The following is a 26,507-nucleotide window of genomic DNA, read 5'->3' as shown; positions in this document are numbered from 1 at the left end:
GAGACGTCTCCAGAAACAGTGGACATCATTTCATCATTACACCAGATGTCATGGTGTAAATGAATCACATAAAAGATGCACGATTACTGCCTGGGCACCCTGGAATTAACAAGGAAATTATAACTTGAATCGAACATTTTAAAATGTTAATTTTATGCAAATTTAATTTCACCTATACTTCCCCTGTTTAGTATTCTCATAATGCATTTAACAAGTAAGTCTTAGCAATGCAAAGGACAGTATCTCCCAGGTTTCTTTTTATTTCTGAACATTTTCGGAAAAACTCTGGACCACTGAGTTGAGTCACTGGGCTTCCCAGCTGGCTCAGTGGTAAAGAGTCTGCCTGCCAATGCAGGAGATGTGGCTTCAGTCTCATGGTTGAGAGAATCCCCGGGACGAGAAAATGGCAACCCAATGCAGAATTCTTGCCTGAAAAATCCCATGGACAGAAGAGAATTGTTTCTATGTATAATGGCACTTTCAAACCTGGTTTTAAATATCTAAATTGCATCCAGGTGCTAAGTCATCACTGCATTTCCCAACGTCCCGAAAATCCCAACACCAAACCACATCCGAGTGGGCGTGAGGATAGGAGTGACTCCCTATGCTGATCTCTCAAAAAAAATGTTTTGATAAAAAAAAAAGAATATTTTGAGCTGTTCAGAGTCGCTGATTCATGTTGAGAATTTATCATGCTCCATAGAAAGCGAGGATGCAGACAATGGAGAAAAGGCTCTGGGACAGAAGAAAGTAGTCTAAGGAGCAGGTCTTCGCTATAATAAGAGAAAACGGGGGAAAATAAGTTGATAACAAATAAATTAGGAACAGACAACTGAAGGCTTGCATATTCTCATTTGGGCACTTCAGGAGGAAAAGCAGACACAGCCAGAGACCCAGGATAGGACATTTACCTGAGAAGCTGATGTTTCCGCTTCTTGTTCCTCCTGTTCTATCTTCTCTGGGGATGTTACGCTGAGTTTTGAGAAAATGTCTGGAGGTTGTAAAGACCTCACCAGATCTACTCCTACAATTTACATTTTTAGATACCAGGATTAGCCAGTAGGTTTAATCCAGAGACTGTCCTCAGGCATGATTCTTTATTATTATATAATCCTAAGGAATGTAGAGGGAAAAAAGTAAATAGTTTTTCCTTTCTTCCTCCTTGAGCATTTTAGACTTCTCTCTCCTTGGGGACCCCTGGACTTCTTATCAGCCTACTTAGGAACTGACTCTCTCATTCCCCACTTTTCTTTTAGGAGAATTGTGTTGCCAAGGGAAAGAGGTGTTGTTTTCATTCCATAACTACCTCTGCTGTTAAGGGGCGGGGTCCCCAAATTGTTGGGACAACCTATTCTCCTAACCCTCTTATTGAGGGTCTCTGATTCAGGGGCCCCAAGTAATAGTTAGAGGAGGCTGTGGACTGATAGGATCTTAGAGAACCATTTTTAAACTAAAAGCTTTTAGACGGTTAGAAAATCCCATTATACAGTTACAGGCAAAACAGTCATTAAACCAAGTAAAAATCAAAATGAAAAGTCACTTTATATCTATAGTTACATCAGTCCATCTTAAGGTTGTTAGATATGACATCTAACAGTTTAAGATGAGGCATCACATGTGATTGTTTTTGACGGAACTTGCAGATTTGAAGAGTCTTTTCCTTGAAGTGGAGATGTCCACCACAGGAGGCCTTCCACTGATGAAGAGGGGAGCACTCCACAGACCCAGCAGCTAGACTGATTGTGGAATTCAGCGTAGGAATGGGCCCAGGACAGGAAGGCAGTCTTGAGGATCAAATGGTAGACTCAGGATTTTTAGAGTCAGCAGAAGTAGGCTCACATAGATTATCTGGTCCATCCTTTGGCTTGTCTAGACAGTGCCATTACACAAGCGGATTGGGAAGATAGTGGGCCAGGGGCTTCAGAAAGCACAGAGAAAGTTGCCCCAGGATCTAAAAGGAAATCGAGGATTGGCCTCCCACAGTTATTAATACCCGGGGTTCCTCAGGTGTAATTAGGAGGGGAGCTTGTGTGGGGACCCCTGGGCACCTTCAGTCCTGATTGTCTTGAGAGTCCGACCCCTGAGACCTGCGCCTCTGGAGGCAGTCTCTTTTCCAGTGTGGTCCTTTGCAGACCGAACATGGAGCCAGGGGCAGCGTAGATGCCTGAGGGCAAGCCCGCTTGAGGTGCCCCTCCTTTCCACAGTAATAGCAACTCCATCCCTTTTCACCTGGGTCCCTCTGGGCATCTTTCTCAGGATGTTTAAGAAGGGTTTTCATAGCCATTGCGAAGGCTTCCACCTGTTCCTTTGTCTTTTTCTGTCTTTCTTTCTTTTCCTCATAATCCCTACCATAATAGACTGTCTGAGCCAGTTGGAACAGATTATCTAAAGACTGATTTGGTCCATATGCCCGTTTTAATAGCTTATGGCTGGTATCTAGACTGAGTGAGAAATCTATCCTTTAAGATCACTTGTCCCTCTTCATTTTTGGGATCAATCTCAGTGAATCTGCTTCTCTCCGTCTGTCTAGGAATTTACCAGCAACTTCCTTCTCCTCCTGTGCTATGTCTGCCAATTTGCCAGAGTTTAAAGCCTTAGTTTAATGGGCTTCCTGGTGGCTCAGACGGTAAAGCGTCTGTCTGCAATGCTGAAGACCCAGGTTCAATCCCTGAGTCAGGAAGATCCCCTAGAGAAGGAAATGGCAACCCACTGCAGGACTCTTGCCTGGAAAATCCCATGGACAGAGGAGCCTGGTAGGCTACATTCCATGGGCTCACAAAGAGACGGACACGACTAAGCGACTTTGCCTTAAAGGTTTAGCACACCCCTGCCTGAGTCCTTCAAGAATATATCTGACAAAATGACTCTGATCCCATCTTCCTTTAGCTGTGTTGTAGTTCCAGTCTGGTTCTGTAATTGGGACCACCTGATTCCCAGCGGGGAGGGCGGTTATCTCCCTCTTCCCTGCTGATTCATTACCGAGCCATTCATCTCCATAAGCAATTGCTTTTCCGAAAACTTTTTTGAGTCAGGAGTCAGCATTTGTCCCAAGATATATATCACATCCTTCCAAGTAAGATCATAAAGCAGAGTAACACCTTTAAAAGCTCTAACATATTTTTCTGGGTCCTCTAAATAGTCTCCCACATCCTCCTTGATTTCTTGTATTTCTTGATTAGAAAAAGGCTTATTAGCTCTCATAGACTGATTATTTCTCCCAGTGGGTTCTTCATGAAGAGGCAGCCTCTTCATGTGTGGCTGTTCCTCGGTCTCCCTGGCTGCTCTGCATATATGATCCCAGGGATAGATTGGAGAAACCTGCTTTTCTTTACCTTTGGCTCCTGTCCTCCATCTCATCTAGCAAGGTAGGAGGACAGGAGGGAGCTGAAGGTTTCACAGCCAAATCTATACCCTTTGAACATAAGTCTGGCATTTTGCAGAGGGAAAAGAGCAACACATATGCTACTTCTACCCATTTCCCTTGTTTTCTACAGAACCAATCTAATTGTAAAACAGTTATTATACTTAAGAGACCCTCCAACCGGCCACCGTTCGCCACCCTCCAGTGGGTACCGTGGCCATGCAGTATCACATAGGAAGACCAGGTGTGTCTACTTTAAGCCCTGGGGATCAAATCTATCCCAGTTTTTCAGGATACAGTTCAAAGGAGTGAGGCTGCAATTGTTAGCTCCCATCTGTAAGAGAGAAAAAAAGCGAACAGCACCATCTTTCTACCGGAGGCACCCCTCCCTGCTCTAGATGGGGGTGTAGACAGTGTGTACACCACAGCTTCCCTTCCCTGGTCGGACTTATTCTGTCCCTTACCGACCCAGGGGCCGTACTTGTTCCTCCCGGTTCTACCACCAAGACGGGGTGGAGATGCACCAGGGGTAGACCTGATGGCTTCCCTGACTGACGTCCAGTGCCTCACCATTAAAACCTTGCTTGCCTCTGATGCCACCGGGGGTGCAATCAGAATAAGCTTCCGGAACACCTCCCAGGCTAAACCGCTGGGGAAAACAGTGGTCACCTCAATGCCTGTGCACGACCCTGATATACTCCTGACCACAATAAAACCGATATGAGCAGAAAACTGAGATGTTACTTCCAAGCGTCACCTCACCAGTATACGAGCCTGCTCTGGTCCAATAAGAGCCCGTGTTATCAAAGGGAAGAAAGAAACCCATTGCAGTTCCAATCTGAGTGACCTTTAACCTCAGAGATGCTCTTGTAGCTAGAACTCCATCTAACTTCCGATCTTTTGATTCCTATCACGGCTAGGTGCTTACTGACTACCAATCCAAGTGTGAAACCTGCTGTGAACTGCTGTGAGATCTAAGTCACAGTGCCAGTACAGATCACAAGACCCTTGAAAATCTATGATGTGACAGAATAGGTTAGTACTTCTAATTTCCAAGGAGTTATGAAATGGCCAAAGAGACCAAAAGTTTGATTGAGAAAGGAGAGTTCAGTCCACATGTTTAGCCCATCACTGGTCAGTCCCTGAAGGAGACGCTGGGTGCCTCTTGGCATTGGCAGGTTGGTATAAATCCCCGACAGGTTTCTGCCATCAGCCCTATGAGGTCACCACAGAACCGCAGAGCAGTTCACTTGCTTCATGCAGGGCATTTCATTCATTCACGCAAGCACACCACAGAATTAGTAAAGTACAGCAGAAAACGTGTTCGCTAGGAGAACTAGAGCTCCAAGCACCCTTCCCTTGTCCTGAAGAATCCCCGATGAGCCCCCAAGATGATAGGTTGTTGCTGAATCATGCAAAGAGGCTGGGGTTCTTGGCCTCTGGAGAATTCAATCTGAGGCCAGAGACAAGGCTTGATTGCTCAGACATTCTATGTAGTAAAGTTTTATTAAAGTATAAAGGAGACAGAGAAAGCTTCTGACATAGACATCAGAAGGGGACAGAAAGAGTATGTGCTTGCTAGTGTTAGCAATGGAGTTACATGCTCTCCAATGAACCCAAGGAATGTCTGGAGGTTGTAAAGACCTCACCAGATCTACTCCTATAATTTACATTTTAAAATAACAGGATTAGCCAGAAGGTTTAATCCAGAGACTGTCCTCAGACAGGATACATTATTTTTTTTTTTAGGATAGATTATTGTTATATAATCGTAAGGAATGTAGAGGAAAGAGAAAAAGTTTGTCCTTTCTTCTTCCTTGAGAATTCCAGACCCCTCTTTCCTTGGGGACCCCCAAGCTTCTTCTCAACCTGCCTAGGAAATCACTCTCTCACTACAGACAGAAGGACCTTGAAAAGCTGAGAAGAACGACCGCTCCTGTCCTCTGTCTCAGAAGAGATTCATGAACAATCAATTCCTACCTGGAGACCAGCCTGTGAGCTAATTTCTTGATTGTTTTCTCCCCAGAGATAGCTGCTAACACTCTGCTCACACAGACGGTGTGAGGTGACTGACTTCCCCGGTCCAAATCCAGCTAGACCAACCCTGCGGCCTCTCCTTGGACTGAAGCTGGGCCTCAGCTCTCACAAATGGACCAGGAGCCACGTCCTTATCCCGGCCCTCCCCTTAGAATCCCTGGAGCACATCCTGCACACCACACTGATGCTCCCACAGGACCAAACTAGAACTCCGTTGGGAGGGCATCAGTGAGGTCATTTCCTGACACTCGTCACATTATCCTGAAGGGAAACCAGATGGAAACCTCTTGGATAAAGATTCTTTCTGAATCATTTCAATGAATACAAATCCCTGTTGCCCAGGTCCCCACTCCAAGAAGTTATGAATCTGCAGGTCTACAGTGGGGCCATGAAAGGAGTCATCAGCAAATCCCATTTTGTACTGATGCTTCTTCCCCAAAACCAATGTTCAGGAGTCCTGAGCTCAAAGCCTCACACTCAGCACAGGTAAGACCTCTCTGTAGGGGAGGATTTAGGGCAGGAGTTTCTGAGAGAGGTCAAAGCTGGAATCAGGCAGAGAAATCAAGACTACTTTCAGTTCAACTTTTATAATTTACCATGAGTAAAGTGCCTCGGACGCCCTAGGATCAATGTGGATTAATCCATTCAAACCAAGGCAAGGATTCTGGTGAGCACTGTACGGATTATTTGAGTGCTGAATTGCATTCACTTCAAATAATCTCAAATCCTGTCATTATTAACAAACATACATACATTGCTAAGAATTGTAACTTTCTAACCATAAACCTTCATCTCGTGATTCATGCTAATATATCCATTTTCTATGTGTTTTAACTATGGAGTACTCCCTACAGTCATTCTCCTTCAGAGAAACTTCTGAAAACAAAACCAATGAAATGCCTTCTAGTATGCAATCTCTGGTATTTACTTTGATTTAACTTTTGATTAACAACCTTTCTACATATTTGTTACATCACTTCCATAGGTTTCTTATATAAACTCTTGTGTTTTCTGATGCATGTTCAGGGCAAACCTCTTCCATCACTTGTTCCATTACTAGGGTTTCTTTCCAGTGTGTGTTCTCAGATGTTTAGTGAGATTACCACCATGACTAAAGGGTTTGCCAAATTCTGTACATTTATAAGGTTTCTCTCCAGTATGAACTCACAAATATGTAGTAAGAATTGAATTCCGATTAAAGGTTTTGCCACATTCTGTACATTTATACGGTCTCTCCCTAGTATGGATTCGCCGATGTTTAGTAAGATTAGAACCCGTAAAGAAGGCCTTGCCACATTCTGTACATTTATAACATCTATCCCCAGGATGAATTTGGTGATGTTGAGTAAGGGCCGGATTCGTAGTAAAGCCTTTGTCACATTCTTCACATTTATAAGGCTTCTCTCCAGTACGAATTCGCTCATGTTGAGTAAGTTGCAAGCACTGAATAAATTCTTTGTCACATTCTTTACATTTATAAGGTCTCTCTGCAGTATGAATTTCCTAATGTCAGGTAAGATGTGAGCATTCAATAAAGGTTTTGTTACATTCTTAGCATTTATAAGACTTCTCTCCAGTATGAATTCGCTGATGTCGAGTAAGATGTGAGTATCGAATAAAGGCTTTGTTACATTCTTGACATTTATAAGGTCTCTCCCCAGAATGAATTCGCTGATGTCGAGTAAGATTTGAGCAATGATAAAAGGCTTTGTCACATTCTTTACATTTATAAGACTTCTCTCCGGTATGAATTCGCTGATGTCGAGTAAGATGCGAGTATCGAATAAAGGCTTTGTTACATTCTTGACATTTATAAGGTCTCTCCCCAGAATGAATTCGCTGATGTTGAGTAAGTTGCCAGCACTGAATAAAGGCTTTGCTACATTCTTTACATTTATAAGGTCTCTCCCCAGAATGAATTCGCTCATGTCCAGTAAGAAGTGATGGATGACTAAAGGCTTTGTTACATTCTTGACATTTATAAGGTCTCTCCCCAGAATGAATTCGCTGATGTCGAGTAAGACCTGAGCAATGATGAAAGGCTTTGTTACATTCTTTACATTTATAAGACTTCTCTCCAGTATGAATTCGCTGATGTCGAGTAAGATCCGAGTATCGAATAAAGGCTTTGCTACATTCTTGACATTTATAAGGTCTCTCCCCAGAATGAATTCGCTGATGTTCAGTAAGTTGCCAGCACTGAATAAAGGCTTTGCTACATTCTTTACATTTATAAGGTCTCTCCTCAGAATGAATTCGCTGATGTCGAGTAAGACCTGAGCAATGATGAAAGGCTTTGTTACATTCTTTACATTTATAAGACTTCTCTCCAGTATGAATTCCCTGATGTCGGGTAAGATCTGAACACTGAATAAAGGCTTTGCTACATTCTCTACATTTATAAGGTCTCTCCCCAGAATGAATTCGCTCATGTCCAGTAAGAAGTGAGGGATGACTAAAGGCTTTATTACATTCTTGACATTTATAAGGTCTCTCCCCAGAATGAATTCCCTGATGTCGAGTAAGATTTGAGCACTTAGTAAATGTTTTGTTACATTCTTTACATTTATAAGGTCTCTCCCCAGAATGAATTCGCTCATGTCCAGTAAGAAGTGAGGGACGACTAAAGGCTTTGTCACATTCTTTACATTTATAAGGCTTCTCTCCAGTATGATTTCGCTGGTGTTCAATAAGATGGGAGTTGTAAGTAAAGGCTTTGCCCCATTCCGCACACTTATAAGGTTTCTCTCCAGTGTGAATTCGCTGATGCTGAGAAAGAACTGAGCGATGCTTAAACGCTTTGCTACATTCTGTACATTGGAAAGGTTTCCTTCCTCTATGAATTTTCTTATGTCTCCTTAGATGGCATGATTTACTAAACAGTTTCCCACATATCTTACACTTGTTTTCTTTCTGTGAATTCTGAACAGTCTGTGGTTGAATAAGTTCTGAAGACTGATTAGAAACCATACCATATTCAGTACAAGTCCTCCCTTCAGTACAAGTACTCTTAACGAGAGAAAAACCTGACATTTGATCAAAGGTATTGCTACATGTATTACTTTTAGAATCCTTGTTTGACGATTCGGGTCCCTGATGTTTCTTAAGACTGGAGTCCCCTACAACAATATATCCAATTTCATTTCCTGAATACCTTCTCAGTCCACCAAAAATACTCTTGTAATTATTGGAGCTGGAGCTCTTACTAAAGGTCTGACTCATTTCATTGCACATGGAAAGTTGTTGTGTACTGAACATACCACAATATGTATTGAACAATGATGGTTGGATTGCATCTCTTCCAGTATCATCAACATTATACATCTTTGAATGGAGAGAAAATATCTGTTGGGGGAAGAAAAATGAGCCCCTGCTCATGGATCCCTCAAATTGATTAGATTGTGAGTTTTCCCACTCACTGTTAATTTGTAGGTGTTCAGACATGCTTGAATGTATGTTTAGTCGAAGCTTATGTTCAGAATTGTTTGAATGAATATTTGCAATAGAGACTAGATTACCTCCCAGATTTTCCACGTTTCCTTTTAGAGAACATGTATGTTTCAAAAAAGGATGGAAATCTTTTCTTAAACACTTACACATCTTGGAAAATGTTGAAGACTGAAGTGGGTGTTTCTCCCAACTTGACTCAGGTCGCTCAATTCTTTTTCCAGTAATGTTAGCAATCTGTGTAACTGTCTCCATTTCTTTAAGTCCATATAAAGATCCTCTCTGTCTTTCATATACCCATGTACATTCCCAGTCGTTCCTTAAATTTAAGTTTCTGTGGTGAAACATTTGATATATTCCTAGGTTTGCCTTTGGGGACACATCTTCTAATGCTGGATTCTTTGGCATCAAATCCTGGGTGTCTTGTGGAGACAAGGCTGAAAGATATCAAATAACAAGTAATTTCCCCTGCTATTCTCAGTGAATATCTTTAAACATTTAGAGAAAATTGATGACCATAGCTAGTTTAAAACTAAAATAGAGATAAAAGTAGAGATGGAAGCATCAAGATGCCAGAGGATTAGGCAGATGTGAAGACCATCTCTGTCTCCACAAACGAATCAGAAATGAAACAATTCTCACAGAGCCCAGCTGAACACTAGCAGGGACCACTTGAAATCTAAAAAAACAAGAAAGATTCCTGCTGGGCCAGGTAGGACAATAGAAAGAAGAAGGAAAAGGAAGGGGAGAGGAAGTGGGAAGGGGCCTGCAACCTGGAGGGACATGAAAGTGAGGAGTGGTCTCCACATTCAGGGAAGCACCTCGTCAGGCACTCAGTCTGGACAGGAGAGCCTCACTCTTTGTGGGAGAGAACATGGCAACCAGCGTGTGGCAGCAGGACAGAGAGAGACCTGCACACGGGGTCCTGACCCTGCCCTGCCCACCCAGCCTGAGAGGCATGTCCACCACTGAAGACAAGGGCTGGGTGCTGAAATGTGAGGTTCGGAGAGCAGACCCAGGCAGAGGATTGAGGTTGGCTGTGAGGAAACATCCTGAAGCGATGGGGCTGTGGGAAGAGCTCTGCAAAGGGGATGTTAGTGGTGGAAGCCTGAACCACCTGTGAGCAGAGAGGCATTAGTGAGTGATGCCCAAAGAAGAAACCCATTGCATCCCTTGTCCCTTCTGCTGGACCTTCTCGCCCAGGACTATGAAGAACTCCAACCACGTAGGACTTTTGAGCCCACAGGCACGGCCTCCCCCATCTACATCCTCCACAATCAGCAGACTCCTACGCTTTGGGGCAGCTCAGAAGAAGACACCTGTGAGTTGTCCACACGCTCAGATGGAGCTGAAAGCACAGCTGAGCCCCAGGGATGAAGAAGAAAAGCTGACACCTCTCCCTGCAGCAACAGAAGCCACGGTCTCACACCCACGACCGGCTGTGTAACCTCAGCCCCTACAGAGAATCTGAATAACCTACCAGCGCTCTCTCAGTCAAGGCAGGGGTAGCTCTAGCTGCTGTAGACTCTGTGGGCTCCCACACAAGGGGGCTGGGCCAGGACAGACCCTGAGCTGCCCCCAAGCACCAGAGGGTCCAGCTCCACGCTGAATGCAATCCCAGGACCTGACTTCACTGAGTCTATGCTGGTGACCTTGTGAAAACAACATCTGCGAGACCCCAGGGTGATGTGCCATCCTGCCCATGCTTAAGGTGGGGCCAAGAGCAGTGCCTACACTACATCACATGAGAGCCGGCAGAATGCATGGGAGGAGGAACCAGAGCACATCCTGAGTGAACATCCCCAGAGGAGTAATACTCAGCGACTTTTCTCCATGTGCGGTGCTCCTGTCCCACCTGCCTCGCACTACAGATCAGAATCACAGCTAAGATTCAGGTCTGGGGGCTCTATTCCACCACACAGGGAGTAGGCACCACCAGAGAGAGGGCAGTAACAACCACAGAACAATGGGGAAGCAGCTCTGAATATCCACAGCAGGCCCTGGTCACGGTTAACAGCAATCAAAGCCCAGATCAAGAGGATAAGTGCACAAACCTTGGGACCAACTTCCTCCACCAAGGTGCAGAGACCAGAAGGAGGACTAAAGGTTCCTGTAGCCTTCAAAAGAGAGACCACAAACTGAAGCCGGACAAAATGTTATGGCAAAGACATAGGTTATAGGGGAAGAAACAAGATAAAAGCCTCCAATCACCACTGAATTCAGGGGTGACAGGCAATCTAGTGGTTACTTCCTGCTTTTAGTCCTCTTCAGTGCAGACAGCAAATACTTTCACAAATCCTAGGTGCTTAGTAATTCTTAAATACACTTCTTGCTATACAAGTTTCTGAGAATTGTCTATTAGATGTTTCAATCTAAAAATCATAAATGATAGTGACAGAGAACTCATCAGAAACTGAGGACACATAAGACATTGTCAACGAAGCTGAATACAAATAAGATAAACTCAATAAAGTACTAGTTTCAAGAAATTAAATGAGATACTTTAAAACCATGACTGAAAGAGGGAACTCTACTCATTGCTCTGTGGAGACCTAAATGGGAAGGAAATCAATAGAACGGGAAAAACTAGAGATCTCTTTAAGAAAATTAGAGGTACCAGGAATATTTCAAACAAAGATGGGAACAATAAATGACAGAAACGGGATGGGCCTAAAAGCAGCAGAAGATATTAAGAGAAGTTGGCAAGAATACATGGAAGAACTATACAAAAAAGATCTAATGACCAAGATAACCATGATGGTGTGATCACTCACCTAGTAACAGACATCCTGGCATCCAAAGTCAAGTAGGACTTAGAAGGCATGAAGACCAACAAAACTAGTGGAAGTGATGGAACTCCAGCTGACCTATTTCAAGTCCTAAAAGATGATAATGCTAAAGTTCTGCACTAGATAAACCAGCAAATGTTGACCACTCAGCAGTGGACACAGGGCTGGGAAAGGTCAGTTCACATGCCAATCACAAAGAAAGACAACGCCAAGGAAGGCTCAAACTGCTACACAACTTCCCTCGTTTCAAAGAGTAATAAAGGCTCAAACATTTTCCTGGCAAGCCTGCAACAGTACGTGACCTGAGAGCTTCCAGATGGTCAAGCTGGATTTAGAAACGGCAAAGGAACCAGAGATCAAATTGTCAACATCCCTTGGACCATATAAAAAGCAAGAGAGTCCTGGGAAAACAACTACATCTTTATTGGCTAACCCACAGTCTTTGATTGTGAGGATCACAAGAAACTGTGGAAAATTCTTCAAGAGATGGGAACACCAGACTACCGTACCTGCCTCCTGAGACATCTGTATGCATGTCAAGAAGCAACAGTGAGAACTGGACATGTGACAATGGACTGATTCCAAACTGGGAAAGGAGTATGTCAAGGCTGTACATTGTCACCCTGCTTACTCAACTTATATGCACAGTACACATGCAACATATCAGGTTGGACGAAGGAATAATTGGAATCAAGATTTCAGGGAGAAATATTCATAATCTCAGATGTACAGATGACACCACCCTTATAGCAGAAAGCAAAGAGGACCTGAGGAGTCTCTTGATGAAACTGAAAGAAGAGGGTGAAAACGCTGAAAAACTCAGCCTTCACAAAATGAAGATCATGGCACCAGTCAGATCGTTTCATGGCAATCGGCAGGAGAAACAGTGAAAGCACTGACTTTATTTTGGGGGTTCCAAAATCACTGCAGATGGTGACTACAGCTATGAAACTAAAGACGCTTGCTCCTTGGAAGAAAAGCTATGACCAAAGCAGGCAGCATATTAAAAAGCAGAAACATTACGTTGCTGACAGAGGTTCATCTAGTCAAAGCTATGGTTTTTCCAGTAGTCATGTATGGATGTGAGAGTTGGACCATGAGGAAAGCTGAGTGCCAAAGAATTAATGCTTTTGAACTGTGGTGTTGGAGAAGACTCTTGAGAGTCTCTTGGAATGCAAGAAGAACACATCACTCCATCCTAAAGGAAATAGGTTCTGAATATTCATTGGAAGGACTAATGCTGAAGCTCTGATGCTCTGGCCACCTGATGCAAAAAACTGACTCACTGAAAAAGATCCTGATGCTGGGAAAGACTGAAGATAAGACAAGGGGATGACAGAGGATGAGATGGTCAGATGGCACCACTAACTCGATGACCAACAGTTTGAGCAGGCTCTGGGAGTTGATGATGGACAGAGAAGCCTGGCTTGCTGCAGACCATGGATTGCAGAATCAGACTCGAATGAGAAACTGAACTGAAGTGACTGATATGTATAATTGATACTCTTTTCTCTATAGGAGGACAAAATTGGAAAATAACTATATTCCAATTAGAACATTTAAAAAAGATTTCTTTATATAACCTAAAAATTGTCATAGTTTGAATCAACTACTAATAATATAGTGGAACATGTGCCAAGAGTTTATGCCAATTTCTTTTAAAATTCTATCAGGTAATATAATATAAAAAATTATTTTAGCAAGTTAGAATTAGGGCAAATACACTTAATATATTAAATATGAGATCATATAAGTGAAAGAGAAACTTTGAAGTCAACCTGAGATGTGCATTCTTTCATTTCTATGAGGTTTTGTTTTCTGCAGGGAAAAATTAGTTGAATTTGAAATTTGTATAGAAGGTCCTATGTGTCATTCCCTGTGGATAGGAAATTATAAACCAGAGGACAAAAACCCATCCCCAGTATTCCTAGAAGTTTGGTAGTTTGTGTACCACTCCACTCACACACACACATTTCTGTCTAGAGGTAGAAGGAAAGTTGAAAGGAGTGTCACATATTTACTCAGAAATTGGCAGAGTTTTCCTAGGGCCCCCAAGCAATGGAAGAGCAATGAATGAATGCAATTTGTCACAAGCCAAGAGGAGACTATTAGTTCACACTGTGGTGGAGAAAACTAGTCACTGGAGATAAATTCATGAATGGTTTAAGAGACAGAATGGGTGAGGTGATACATTTCTATGACAGTAGCATACACAAACCCAGGTTTTCAAACCATTTCCATTGAAGCAAATCTTCCAAAGCCATGTGAAGAAGGATGAGTTCCTCGCTGCTCCTTGGACCACTCACCTGAGTCATCATCTCCAGCCATTCATACCTACCTGGGTAAATGGCTGTTGTCTCCATTCTCCTTATATTCATGGGGTCCTTCAGTTGCTCCAGAAAGGCGACCAGCTCCAGCTTAGAAACAAGCCCTGTTGATCAGAGAAAGGAAAATTTGTGTTGTTACAGATTCTTCAGTATCAAATCGAAAATGTATTCAGGTGAGACGAGAACGCATTTTGCTCTAGAAAACGATATCCAGAAATACTTTATTCAAAGTCGCTCTACAATTCTAACAAACACCTAACAATCAGATCCTGAGATTCTGGTCAAGGAATACTAAGGCAAAAGTAAGTGGCATCAATGTGAAATTAAGAGAGTGTGCAACTATTTAATACCACAGAACTTACACATATACCAGTAACCTAGAATGAAGGAGGCAGAGTACATCAAGGAAGAAAACCGTCACCAGCATAACGAATCATGAAGCCCTTCTTTCTAAACTCACAGATACTGATTTCCCCCTAGAAAGCAGAGATCTGGAACTACTGTGGGAAGCAGAAAATTTCAGAAGACATTCTTGAAATGAAGAAACCAAAACCTAGTGGGTGGGTGAATGATTCTGGAAGGCAGTTATCCTCACCCAAGGAGGCCAGGTTCCCGTAGTTCTCTAACATCACATCCGTGTACAATTCCCGCTGACCGAGGTCCAGGCATTCCCACTCCTCTTGAGTGAAGTCTATGGCCACATCCCGGAACGTCAGCCGTCCCTGAAATACAAAGCACAGAGGGCGTGTGGCCGTGGGAAGACTTCCTTATGTGACCCAAGGTGAAAACAGCAAGTTCAGAGACCTAGTCATGAAGTAGTCGCTTGGCTGGTATTACAAAATATATTTTTTACACAGTAATCCTTTCTACCCAATTTCTAATGTGAAGAAAAGAGGTGAGTTATGATCCACAAGTCATTAGAGTAGCTATTCTCATCTGAAAGAGAAATTATATAATCATCAGGGCAACATTAGCATATTTACTTTTCAGTGTTCTATTCCTGTGACATAGGATAAATTGTTTATCAAAGAAACAGGAAAAAAAAATTTTTAAGTGTATTCTGAGCCAAGAGTTCTGAAGTGGGGCCATAGTGCCACATATTTAGCAAGGTTATTTGAGTTAGTAATGTTGAAAATTCTGCTCGATGAATGACGATTTTGAAGCTCAATGAAATAGAATAGTAAGGTAAGAATTCATACTTAAGTTGGAACTGTAATTGTTTTACAGATTTTAGTGGGCCTAATAGGATAGTCTGGAAGCCTTCCCAAGTGGCAGGCACCCTTTGAATTAGCAGGAGTGGGGGAAGCTTGGTCCTTTCCACCCGTGAGAAACAGGAGTAGTCAGAAGGGAATCCTTGAGGATATTCAGGAGTGGGAGAAGCTTGGTTCCCTCCCCACCTCAGAGATTAGGTTAGTTAGAAATAATGAATATCAGTAAATAATGAATATCAGTTGCTCTTATACCTTTTGGCAAATATTAACAAGCAGCCATTAAATGGCAGAGCTTAAACTTTACTTCAGCTTAGGTACTTCAGATTTTAACTAAGAAAACACAGACAGATTCACAGAGACAATGCTAAGAAAAGGTGATAGAAGTTCCTGTAACTGTAAAGAACACTAAAGCCAGGAAAAGTTTTAGTCACTCAGGCCTGTCCAATTTTTTGTGACCCATGAACTCTTAACTTGCCAGGTTCCTCTGTCCAAGAAATTCCCAAGCAGGAATGCTGGGGTGGGTAGTCATTCCCGTCCACAGAAATTCTATGAAAAAAAATAACCAGAAAAAGAAGAAGAAGAAGAAGAAGAAATAATTGATCAAGTCTTGTTTATATTTTCAAGCATACATTCCAGTTCAGTTCAGTCGCTCAGTCAGGTCCGACTCTTCACCACCATGGACCACAGCACGCCAGGCCTCCCTGTCCAACACCAACTCCCAGAGCTTACTCAGTTCATCTCACTGAGGACTGACCCACACTCCAACAGGGCTGTATGCTCATTAAGGGTAAGAGAGAAAAATTTCATGTCACTAAACTCAGGTGATTTTGAATGGATTCAAAATGTACATAATGTTTGAGGATGATATTCTTTATTTAAAATGAACTGTATATTAAATTTTGATACAGATGGCCAAAGATGAGGACTAATTAGATTCTTGTAAACATTTTGGAAAATACAAAACTGTGATGACACTCTGTGATGTGAGCATGGAATGTACTGGAAAAGATCAGACCTGGGCTTGGGATGAAAACCCCCACTCCCCAAACCCAGCACCTCTGCTAAACACACCTGAGTGTTCATTTTCCAAAGCAGAAAGAAACAAAGGAGACATGAAATTACTCCATTAATTGTGACAGTTTAGGTACATCCCTCACTTTTTCTTTCCAAGAAACTTGTTCAAGTCAAATGGAAAAAGCAAACTCATAGAATGGGAATCTCACAGAAACACCTAAACCAGTGAACATGAGTCATGGGGCAAGAAGTACATGGAAGAATGCATTATCACTGCATGGGTATTTTGTCACTATTATGGAAATTATGATCTGAATCTATCATTAGAAAATGTTAGTTGGGGGACTTCGTGATGATCAAGTGACTAAGACCCTGAGCTCCCAGTGCATGGAGCTCTGGTTCTTTCCCTCATCAGGAAACCAGATCCCACATGCTGTAGCTAAGAGTTTGCATGTCACAACCAAGGAATCTGAAAACTACAAGGATGACTGAAGATCCTACCTGCCACAACGAAAACCCGGTGCAGCCAAATAAATAAATATTTTTAAAAAGTGTTTTATGCAAATGTCACTTCATGTATGGCTTCCCTGATCTGTAGCCTAATACTACATTTAAGTAGTTAGTCTCACTTATCAATATAGAGCAGTCTCTGCAATGGTTTTATCTCTTAAACTTTTCTGAAGAACTGTGGACCACTGAGTTCACTCTATTTATAAGGACAATCTGTAACTCCTGCTCTAATGACCTGAAGCTGCATCCAGATGTAAACTCATCTCGGCATTTCCCCTACTTCACTATGATCCTAACGCCAGACCACATCCCAATGGGAGTCTCTGGTCGTAGTGCCTCCCCGTGTTGATCTCGCCCTAAGGGCATATAGTGAAGAACTGAAAGTCACTAATTCATGTTGAGAATTCATTAGGCTCTAGAGAAAGCCGGGATACAGACAATGGATAACAGGCTCTGGGATTTAATGGAGAAGTTAGTCTAAAGAGCTGCTCTTACAGAGTGAAGTAAGCCAGAAAGATAAAGAACATTACAGCATACTAACACATATATATGGAATTTAGAAAGATGGTAGCGATAACCCTATATGCAAAACAGAAAAAGAGACACAGAAGTACAGAACAGACTTTTGAACTCTGGGGGAGAACGTGAGGGTGGGATATTTTGAAAGAACAGCATGTATATTATCTATGGTGAAACAGACCACCAGCCCAGGTGGGATGCATGAGTCAAGTGCTCGGGCCTGGTGCACTGGGAGGACCCTTAGGAGTCGGGTGGAGAGGGAAGTGGGAGGGGGGATCGGGATGGGGAATACGTGTAACTCTATGGCTGATTCATGTCAATGTATGACAAAACCCACTGAAATGTTGTGAAGTGATTGGCCTCCAACTAATAAAATAACATTAAAAAATAAATAAATAAAGAGCTGCTCTTCACTATACTAAGAAAAAATTGAAAAACTAAGAGGTAGATAATAACAAACCACCCAGGGAGAAAACTTAGAATCAGAGAATGAAAGGTTTTCAGGTTCTCAGTCCAGGCATTTCAGGAGGAAAATCAGCAGAGCCCCAGACCCAGACAGGACATTTACCTGAGAAGCTGCCATTTCCTCCTCTTCTTCTTGCTGCTCTGAGTCTTCTCTGGGGATGTTATGTCGCAAACTCACATCCACAGGTTGAGAAAATACCTTCAACGGCATCCACACAGCTCTTTCACCTGCAACTGCTGCAGTGAAAATGAAGAAAAAAGGTTCTGGTCTCTCCTGCCCTTTTCTGAGCCTTTTTTGGGCTTCCTCTGTTCCTGATCGGTAGGCGGCAATCAAGACTAATCTGACATGTTAATCACATTCTGTGCTGGGTGCTTACCTTTGGTGCATTCTCTTTGCAGACCACCCCTGAGAGTTCTCCTTCCTTTTTGCATTCCAGAGAGCAGATCGCAGCAGAATTGACGGGAGACAACAGACTTGACTACTGGGCTAGCTGACATACATCTGAGGGTGTTTGAAACATGGCGGGTGAAGACCCGCATTTAGGAGCCCTGAGCTGCAGCCTCACAACCCGCACTCCTGAGAGCTCTGCGGGCGGGAACTTCTAGAAACAAAGGAAGTCGGGCAGATTGCCTGGGGAGGGGCTCTCTCTAGGATGGGTGTGGCCCTCCGCTGCCTCTGCCTCTGCCCTTGGGGGAGGGGTGGTGGGGAATGCCTGTTTGGAATAACCTGGGGGCGTTGTGTTCCTGCAAAGCTTTGCTCTCAGAATTCTTTCCAAAGATGTCTTGCCTTTAGCGCTAAGTCCAACTCTTTGCCTCCCCCTGGACTGTAGAACGCCTGTCTCCTCTGCCAGTGGGGACTCTGCAGGGAAGAATACTGGAATGGGTTGCCATGCCCTCCTCCAGGGGATCTTCCTGACCCAGGAATTGAACTCACATCTCTTGGCGTCTCCTACATTGACAAGTGGTTCTTTACCACTAGTGCCATTGGGAAGCCACAGGATACCCTGAGTACTTAGGTTTTTCTACTACCCTCTGCAACCTGGGGACACAGGTTTTCACAAAATGATTTGAACTGTGACCGCCTGTCTGCAAGCGAGGGACCTCCAACTTCAGAGACCAGGAGGCTGGAGGTGTTTCGGTCATTGCAGAAACCAAGCACCGACTCTTGGAGAGTTGGAGATCTCAGGTTTACTATGCCGGGGGCCAGAGGAGTTAACACTCCAAGGTCTGAGCCCGAAAGGGGTTACAGAGATTTTATACGTGGACAGGCATGATTAAGAGAGTTTGCAGGTTTGCAGGGGCTAGGGCAATTGCAAAGAGGAGGACAAGGATGAGTTAGATTAATTCTAGTTCCTAGTATTGTGAGTCCTCACAATATGAGACCTTCGTGATCATAACTTTATAAAAGGGGAGCTGAGTTACAGAGGCAAAAGGAGAAGGAGTCTATGAAAAAATCTGTAGTTTTCCTTCTTCATTGCAACCTCTTGCTGCTTCTATCACTCATTGTAGAAAGCATCATCTCATGTTTGATAGGACATTCAGAGCTCCCCGTCGTTTAGGGGACTATATTGAGCTATTAACATTTGTAACTTTATGGATTCCCCTCGAGAGGTGATGAACTGGGTAATATCTTTGAGAATACAAGGGCCACAAAAAGGGCCTGAAAGGACATGAAGAGAGTACCGGTTAATGGGAGAGGCCACAATTCCCAGCTCCAGGTACTGTTCCAATTACCCCAGGACTTTGCTAGTTCCTCTCTGCTTTTCATGATTCATTCCATTAGCTGTTGGGCCATGTCTCTGACTATTCCTAATTGGTTTCCACAAAAGCAGCGTTCTTCGTTCAAGAAGAGGCAGAGTCCTGCCTTTTCAGCTGTCAGTAGGTGGAGCCCTCTCCCATTCTTTAAAACCCCTCAGTCAAGAAATCTAGCTGCTACTGTAAGGCCCTCAAAATGTGGCTACTCTCTCAATGTTGTCTGTGTTGTAGCCACGCGTTCTGGGAAACAAACTCTTTCAGAAGGACAACGCAGATAGTGGAGTGCAGTTTATGACACCAGCAGGGCCAAGGGAGAGTCTCCTCTTAGACAAGGACCCCAACCAGGTTTTGTGAAAGCCTTATATTCCCTAAGTGTATAAGGTTCCCTGAAACTAGTCTGAACAATGGAAAAAGAATGATACAATCAAAGTTAACCAGCAATCATATGCCTGAAGCCTAGGTAGTTAAGCCTAGGTAGTTAAGACCAATAAGCCTGTGGTCATACCCAAAAAGCGTAATAGAATGTATGATTCCATTCAGTTACACAGATAACTAGGGTGTTCTTTTAGGCAAAGGAGAGCCCTGAGGTCTCCTGGGGGCCTTTGTTTTCCAGTTGATATGTCGTTTCCATAGATACTATGCATATAGCTCAAAGTCCACAGTCCGGCCCAAGATGGAGTCCTGCTTTCAAGACAGAGCCTGTTCTGTTTCCTCCTTCATGTGAAGTCCTCGGATAGTGTATGGTAGAAGGTGATTGATGAAGCAATGCCTCCTATTCCAATACTTCCACTACCCAAAACTTCCAAACCAACCAGTAGGGGATTAGCTGGATGGCTCTTTTTGACCAAGTCTGTGCTGTCAGAGGTACAGTGAGAGTCTGGTTGTTAGGGTCAATATTCATCTGGGGATCGAGGAAAGCTAAGGTGCAGATACCCATCCATTGACTTGTAGACATGAGTAAACATCTGTCCCACAAACAAAGCAAAGGCCTTGATGGGGCGGCACCATATTGTGTCTGTGGCAAGATGAGTGGGCCACTCACATTTTACAGTTTGATTACATTCGTCCCTGGCTAAATTGCCTACAACTTCAGTTCCTCCATCATTTGTAAAGCATTCTGGAGTCTTTTGAGTTAACTCAATTGCCCTTAAGACTGGCCCTTGTAAGGGTGGATCTGTCAGACTTCCCATGGCTGTTGCAATATTTAATGTTACTGGTATAGCTAAATACCATGAAGCTCCTAGGGATGAGCAAAGCCAGCAATCCCTGGCCAGCTGGGGTTGGTGTCGTATAGAAGGTGAGGAGTTGCATTGAGAATCTGTTACAGATGAAGGTTTAACGGGGAGTTAACTCTATAACCTGCGTCATACTACCAACAGGCAGAGCCTGATTTTTAAGGGCAAAGTTGGTCCGTGATTTCATTTGTCTGCATTATTGTCCCTGTCCAGTAGGTTTTTCCATTTATTTGGCAGACAGACAGCTGTTCTGGGTTGCAACATCTACATGGCATTTGGGCATAGACGGAGGTACAGGGGCATGATGGCAATGCCATGGTGTCGGGGTGCGGCCCGGGGTTTGGATCCTCTGTTGGGGGAAAGGTAGAGGCAGTGGGGGACACAGCTGGGAACAATTTTTGGCACTCAGGACCCTGGATATACACCGCATGGTTATGAAGGCAGAAGGTGATCGGCCTATAGGATAGGCTATCTATACTTTGCTCTAGCTGATGGTTGAGTAAGGGATTTTTCCAAGGGTTGACTGTAATATTCACAGGTGCATGATGGAAAAGGAATGGCTCCATCCATTACAGCAAGGGACACTAAACGGCTCCAAAGCAGCCTGCACATAACAGGTAATTGAGCACTTGCAAAAGGTTTTCTCCGCATCTCTGAGTTGTCACGGCTATAGCAACTGAGCCTATCATGAAGTGGGGTAAGCTATTCTGTTAGCGATTTAGATAGGAGGGAGAATCAGTCATAGAAACATCTAATTAGGATGAAGCTTCCCACTTCGGTGAGTTAACAGACAGCTAACCGCACCTTCTGACCCATATCCCAGTCCTGGGGGCGTTACTGAAGCTAGTCCTGTAGCAAGGTGTACAACAATAATACCAATGAGGAACAGAGGCCAAAGTTGACAATAAAAATCCAGTGATATCTTGAGAGCCAGATTTTCAAGCTTCCGTGAGTTGACCAGCCAGCTCCCGGAGTGTGGCTCGAACAAGGCTGAAGAATCCTCAAGCTTCTGCCGTGCGTGAATGGCACGTGACTAGTCAGCTTCTGGAGCGGCTAGAGCAGGCGCAGCATCTTTGGTGGGTGAGTTCCATTGTTTTTGGAACCAGACCTTGAGGGGCTTTCTGGGGTCCCAGATTGTTTTCCAGGTGTCCTCATCACAGGGAGCCGCTGCCTTCTTGACTCTGGTTTGGTGGATCCAAGGGATGACGCCCGTAAGTTTAAGAGCACTAGGGGTTGCCAGAACAACTGTGTGAGGGCCTGTCTCCTGCCTGACATGGTTCTTCTTTCCAGTCTTCAACCCCTACGTCTTCTCCTGGATGCCTGGGATGAACCCAACTGCCCAAAGGAATGGCTGTCCTTTCGAAGGTTTCTCGGGTGATATGGTGGAAGACTTTTCCCAGGAAATGGAGGTGTCAGGACATCTCCAGGTCAGCTAGTTGTTGGGAGTTTCCCTTGAGTTTTCCTATCACTGGGGGTTTTCTCCCATATAAGATCTCAAAGGGAGAATAGCCTGAGGATTCAGGGTGCATCGGGCTTGTAGTCAGGCTGGGGGGTAACATGTCAATCCAAGATTACTGGTCTCCTGACAGAGTTTAGCAAATGTAGTCCTGAGGATACAATTCATGCGTTCAACTTTCCCTGAGCTCTGAGGCCTGTAAGCGTTGTGACGCTTCCATTTGAGGCCCAGTGTCCCGGATGAGGTTTGGATTATCTGAGACACAAATGCTGGCCTGTTGTCAGACCCTAGGGAGAGAGATAGCTTATATCTCAGGATCATGTCTCTTCACAGGGCCTTGGCCACTTCTCGTGCCCGTTCAGTGCACGTGGGGTAGGCTTCAGCCCATCCTGAGCAGGTGTAGACTACCACAAGGAAATACTTGTAGCCCCTATAGGGCTTCACTTCAGTGAAGTTCACTTCTAGATCTTCAAAGGGCAGTGTTCCAACGGTCAGCACCCCTGGGTTGGGTCTTGGTCCTTGACTGGCGTTTTTCTGAGCACAAGTCACAGAATTAGCACTGATCTGCATGCATAGGGCTGGGAGCTTAGGGACGAAATAGAAGTGGGTCAGTAAGCTCGCCAGCGCAGGTTTTCCTAAAGGAGTTTTCTCATGATGCTGTTTTACCAGCTGGATTTCTATATTGCTGGACTCAAGGAGTCTTAGGTCTGGGAGCTTCTACCAGCTCTCCTTTTCTTTTATTCTTCCCTCATTTAGAGCCCATTGATCTTCTTCCTTGGCATATTTTGGGGATGGAGGCATTTCTGGTGCAAAGAGGACCTTAACGATTGACTCAGGTTCCACTGTTGGCCTCGGATGGGTCGCTGCTTCCTTGGCTGCCTGGTCAGTCAACTGATCTCCGTTGCTGATATCACTTCCTCGCTGATGGCCTTTACAATGTATGACTGCCACTTGGCAAGGCTTCCAGACTGCTTCTAAGGGTGAAGAATTTCTTTTTTGTTTGTAATCTCCTCCCTCCCCCTCTGTCAATAGTCCCTTCTTTATAAGTAGCTCCATGGACATCTAAAGTAGCAAAAGGCATACCTTGCCTCGGTATACGTGTTGGCTCCTTTCCCTTCGGCGTGCCTTAGCGCCTGGGCGAGTGCCCACAGTTCAGCCCTCGGTGCTGACCACCCTTGTGGCAAGGCCTCGGCCTTCACTATCTCATCGGTTCTTGTTAAGGCAGAGACTGCTCTGCGCTGCCCGTCTTGGATAAAAGTGAGTGCTTCCGTCGGTGAACAGTTCCAGTTCTCCATTCTAGTGGGGAATGTCCATCAGGCCCAGCCTGCTCGAGTAAATCTCATCTATGAGCTCCTTATGGTTATGATCGGGGTTCCTGCTTCTGTGGGCAAAAACTGGTGGGGTTCAGTGTCCACACAGTCTTGACTTGGACCCATGGGTTTTTGGAAAGCAGTTCTTGATAGTGAATCATCCTGGAGTTGGCCAGCTGCTGGAGTCCAACCCCAGCGGGCCCAGGAATACCCGAGGGATGGGTGGTGTCGGCGAAGAAGAAGACAAACACACAAAGACGGTTCCGTGGAAGAAAAAGCTTCTTTTTTTTATTTTTAGAACAGATCACTTTTAATAGAATGAACATTAACTCCCCCTTAAGTCACCACATATTACATCAGATATTGGTTTCGTGCTTCTATCAATATTTTTCCTTCCCATGTTTCTCCCCTGTGTATTCATCTGGAACATTTCCGATTACAGGGCTTTTTCCTGAATGTCCCATACACTAGTCTTCTTGGCTCAATGGCCTAACATTTTCACTCTAACAAAAACAACGTTCCACAAATTTCAGATATAGCATGAATTCGGTAGACAATAAAACAATACATGGGAAGGGCTACACAAACATGTTTGACATTTCTGAGAATAGCACCATGTGAAAACACTGATATTTTTCTTTACCTAAAATTGCAAAGTCTACAGTGATTAACTATGAAGCAGTAAAACACCTCTATTAATAGTCATGTAATGGCAGTGAGCAGGTTAATATCAATCTTCTATTGAAATCCTATGTACCCAATTTCCTAACTCTACAGAAATACCCATAATCTTCCTTTTTTTTTTTTTTTTTTTAATGTTGCTTAAAGAAAGGGAAACAATGGACAAATAGCAGCAAGGAAATAGCAGTAATGAAAACCCTCTCAACCAAGGAGCAAATAAACTAAAGCAGTATATCTACTTCTAAATCTAAGTGCCTCTACTCTTTTCTATTCTAAAACATTATCATCTTTTAAGTAAGCAGCCAAACTATGCCTGTGGCCTTTTCCTTTCTTTAAAATTTTTTTTTTTTTTTTCCTTTTCCTTTTTGACATGATGTTTATGGACATGTCCTCAGCAAGAGCAATCATGAGCATTTCTAAATAGGCTTGTACTTTTACAGGGAGGCCTTACTACTATATATTACATTTCCAAAAATTAATAGAAAGCCCAACAACAGTGAGACAGAAAGAGGAAAGAGACATACCCGAGGGGAAGAGCGGCCTTGCAGGTTCCTCTCTCATCCCATGACTTTGTCACGGCCTGGGTCCGTCCCGGTGATTCCCGAGGGCACATATTGGGCCCCGGGGCAGCCCCGTGTGAGGAACAGCTGCCTTGCAGGTTCCTCTCTCGTCCCGTGACCTTGTCACAGACTGGACGCATCCCTGCGGCGCCCCACAGCCAGCCACTTATGTGCCCTGTTTCAGGGCAGTACCAGCATGGGGAATCTTTACATTTACATTTTGTCCTAGTGTAAGCTTATCTGCTTCTCTGGCCAGAATCACAGTGGCAGCTAATGCCCGGAGGCGTGGCGGCCATCCCGCGGTCACTGGATCCAGTGGTTTGGACAGGTATGCGTCTGGGCCCTGCCATGGCCCAGCTGTTTGTGTGAGGACACCCAGTGCAGTGTGATTTTGTTCATGTACAAAGAGGTTAAAGCCCCCTGTCTTATCTGGCAGCCCTAATGCTGGAGCGCTGCTCAAGAGTCTCTTAATCTCCTTGAAGGCCTTTCTTTGTTCAGGTTCCCAACCCAGGGGGTCCTTACCAGACCCTGCTGTGGCTATAAACAAAGGCTCCATTATTTCAGAGAAGCCTGGTCTCCAGATCAGCAGAATCCAGCAGCCCCAACTCATGGACTCTTTCTTGGCTTTCAACCGAAGTTTTGAACAGATGGCTTCTTTGGTCTCATGAGCAAGTGCCCGATGCCCTTTGGAGATGACAAACCCGAGGTGCTCGGCCTCTTGTCTGCTGATCTGAGCCTATTCCCGTGCTCCTTGTGGCCTGAGGTGGAGGGTAGAGGCGTCGGGGCTCTGGTGCCTCCAGCAGTCCCCTGGGAGGGACCGGCTAGCACCAGATCATCCCTGCGCTGGAGTGGGGGTGCAGTTCAAAGTGTCTCTGGGAGAGGCAGCAAGGTCTGTAGCCACGTGTTCACCAAACAGGGCAGGTGAGTTCCTGAAGCTTGTGGCAGTCTGGTTCAAGTCAGCTGTGTCTTTTTCCCGGTGTGTGGGTCATCCCACTCAGTCAAACGAGGGCTGGCTGGCTGGTGACAGTCGGAGGCAAAAGAATGCATCCTTGATGGAGGCAGGTGAAGAGCATGTCTGAGCCGCTAAGAAACTCAGGAGACTGTAAGGATTTACGACCAGTGGATTGATGATGATCACTGCACTGTTGACGGCTCGGGGGTTCTGGACGGGGCTGTAGTCATTCCCTCCAGACTTTTTGACTGGTAAGAGTGGGGTGTTCCAAGGAGACTGACATTTGATTACGATTTCGGCATCTCGTAGGCGCTGGCTGTGGTCCCGAATTCCCAGGCGTGTCTCCCGTGGTCCTGGATATTGTTTCCGTCTGACTGGTGTGGCTTCTGGCCTCGGGCCCACTATAATGGGCACATGGTTATTAACCAAACCTGGGAGCGCCTTCTCTGCCCAGACATCAGGGAATTCTATTAGCATCCTGGGGGGATTTATTTGTTCCCTCCCCGAAGTATAGAGCTGTCTTTGATCTTCCCTAGGCAGGGTTGCCGAGGTCCAGCCCTGGCAGGACCAGGAATACGCAAGGGATGAGTGGAGTCGGCGAGGAAGAAGACAGACACACACAGAAGTTTGTGAAGAAGAGGTAGCTTTTTTTTTTTTTTCTAGGATAGCTCAGTTTTTATAGAATGAACGTTGCCTCCCCCTGAAGCCACCACATATTGCATCAGATAGTGTTTCGTGCTTCTGTCAATATTTTTGTCCCTATGGTTTTCCCCTATGCATTCATCTAGAACGTCCCTGATTACAGGGTTTTTTTTTTAAATGTCCTATATATAGTCTTCTTGCCTCAATGGTCTAACATTCTCATTCTAAGAAAAATA

At 44.3% G+C, this 26,507-nt stretch overlaps 1 protein-coding gene across 1 annotated transcript in view; it reads right to left on the bottom strand.

Moving 5' to 3' along the window:
- Window positions 1-6,096: 6,096 nt before the first annotated feature.
- LOC136161705 (zinc finger protein 420-like) overlaps window positions 6,097-26,507 on the bottom strand; it is a 56,702-nt gene continuing 36,291 nt past the window's right edge. Inside the window, 4 exon segments of the mRNA XM_065926730.1 lie at window positions 6,097-8,299; window positions 13,049-13,064; window positions 13,969-14,065; window positions 14,557-14,683. Coding sequence (XP_065782802.1) covers window positions 6,563-8,299; window positions 13,049-13,064; window positions 13,969-14,065; window positions 14,557-14,683 — 1,977 coding nt within the window. The 3' untranslated portion in view covers window positions 6,097-6,562.

Source organism: Muntiacus reevesi, chromosome 2 (genome assembly GCF_963930625.1).
Source record: "Muntiacus reevesi chromosome 2, mMunRee1.1, whole genome shotgun sequence".
Lineage (NCBI taxonomy): Eukaryota > Metazoa > Chordata > Mammalia > Artiodactyla > Cervidae > Muntiacus > Muntiacus reevesi.
Note: the sequence above shows the minus strand (reverse complement) of the source record. Positions and strands in the feature narration are given on the sequence as shown.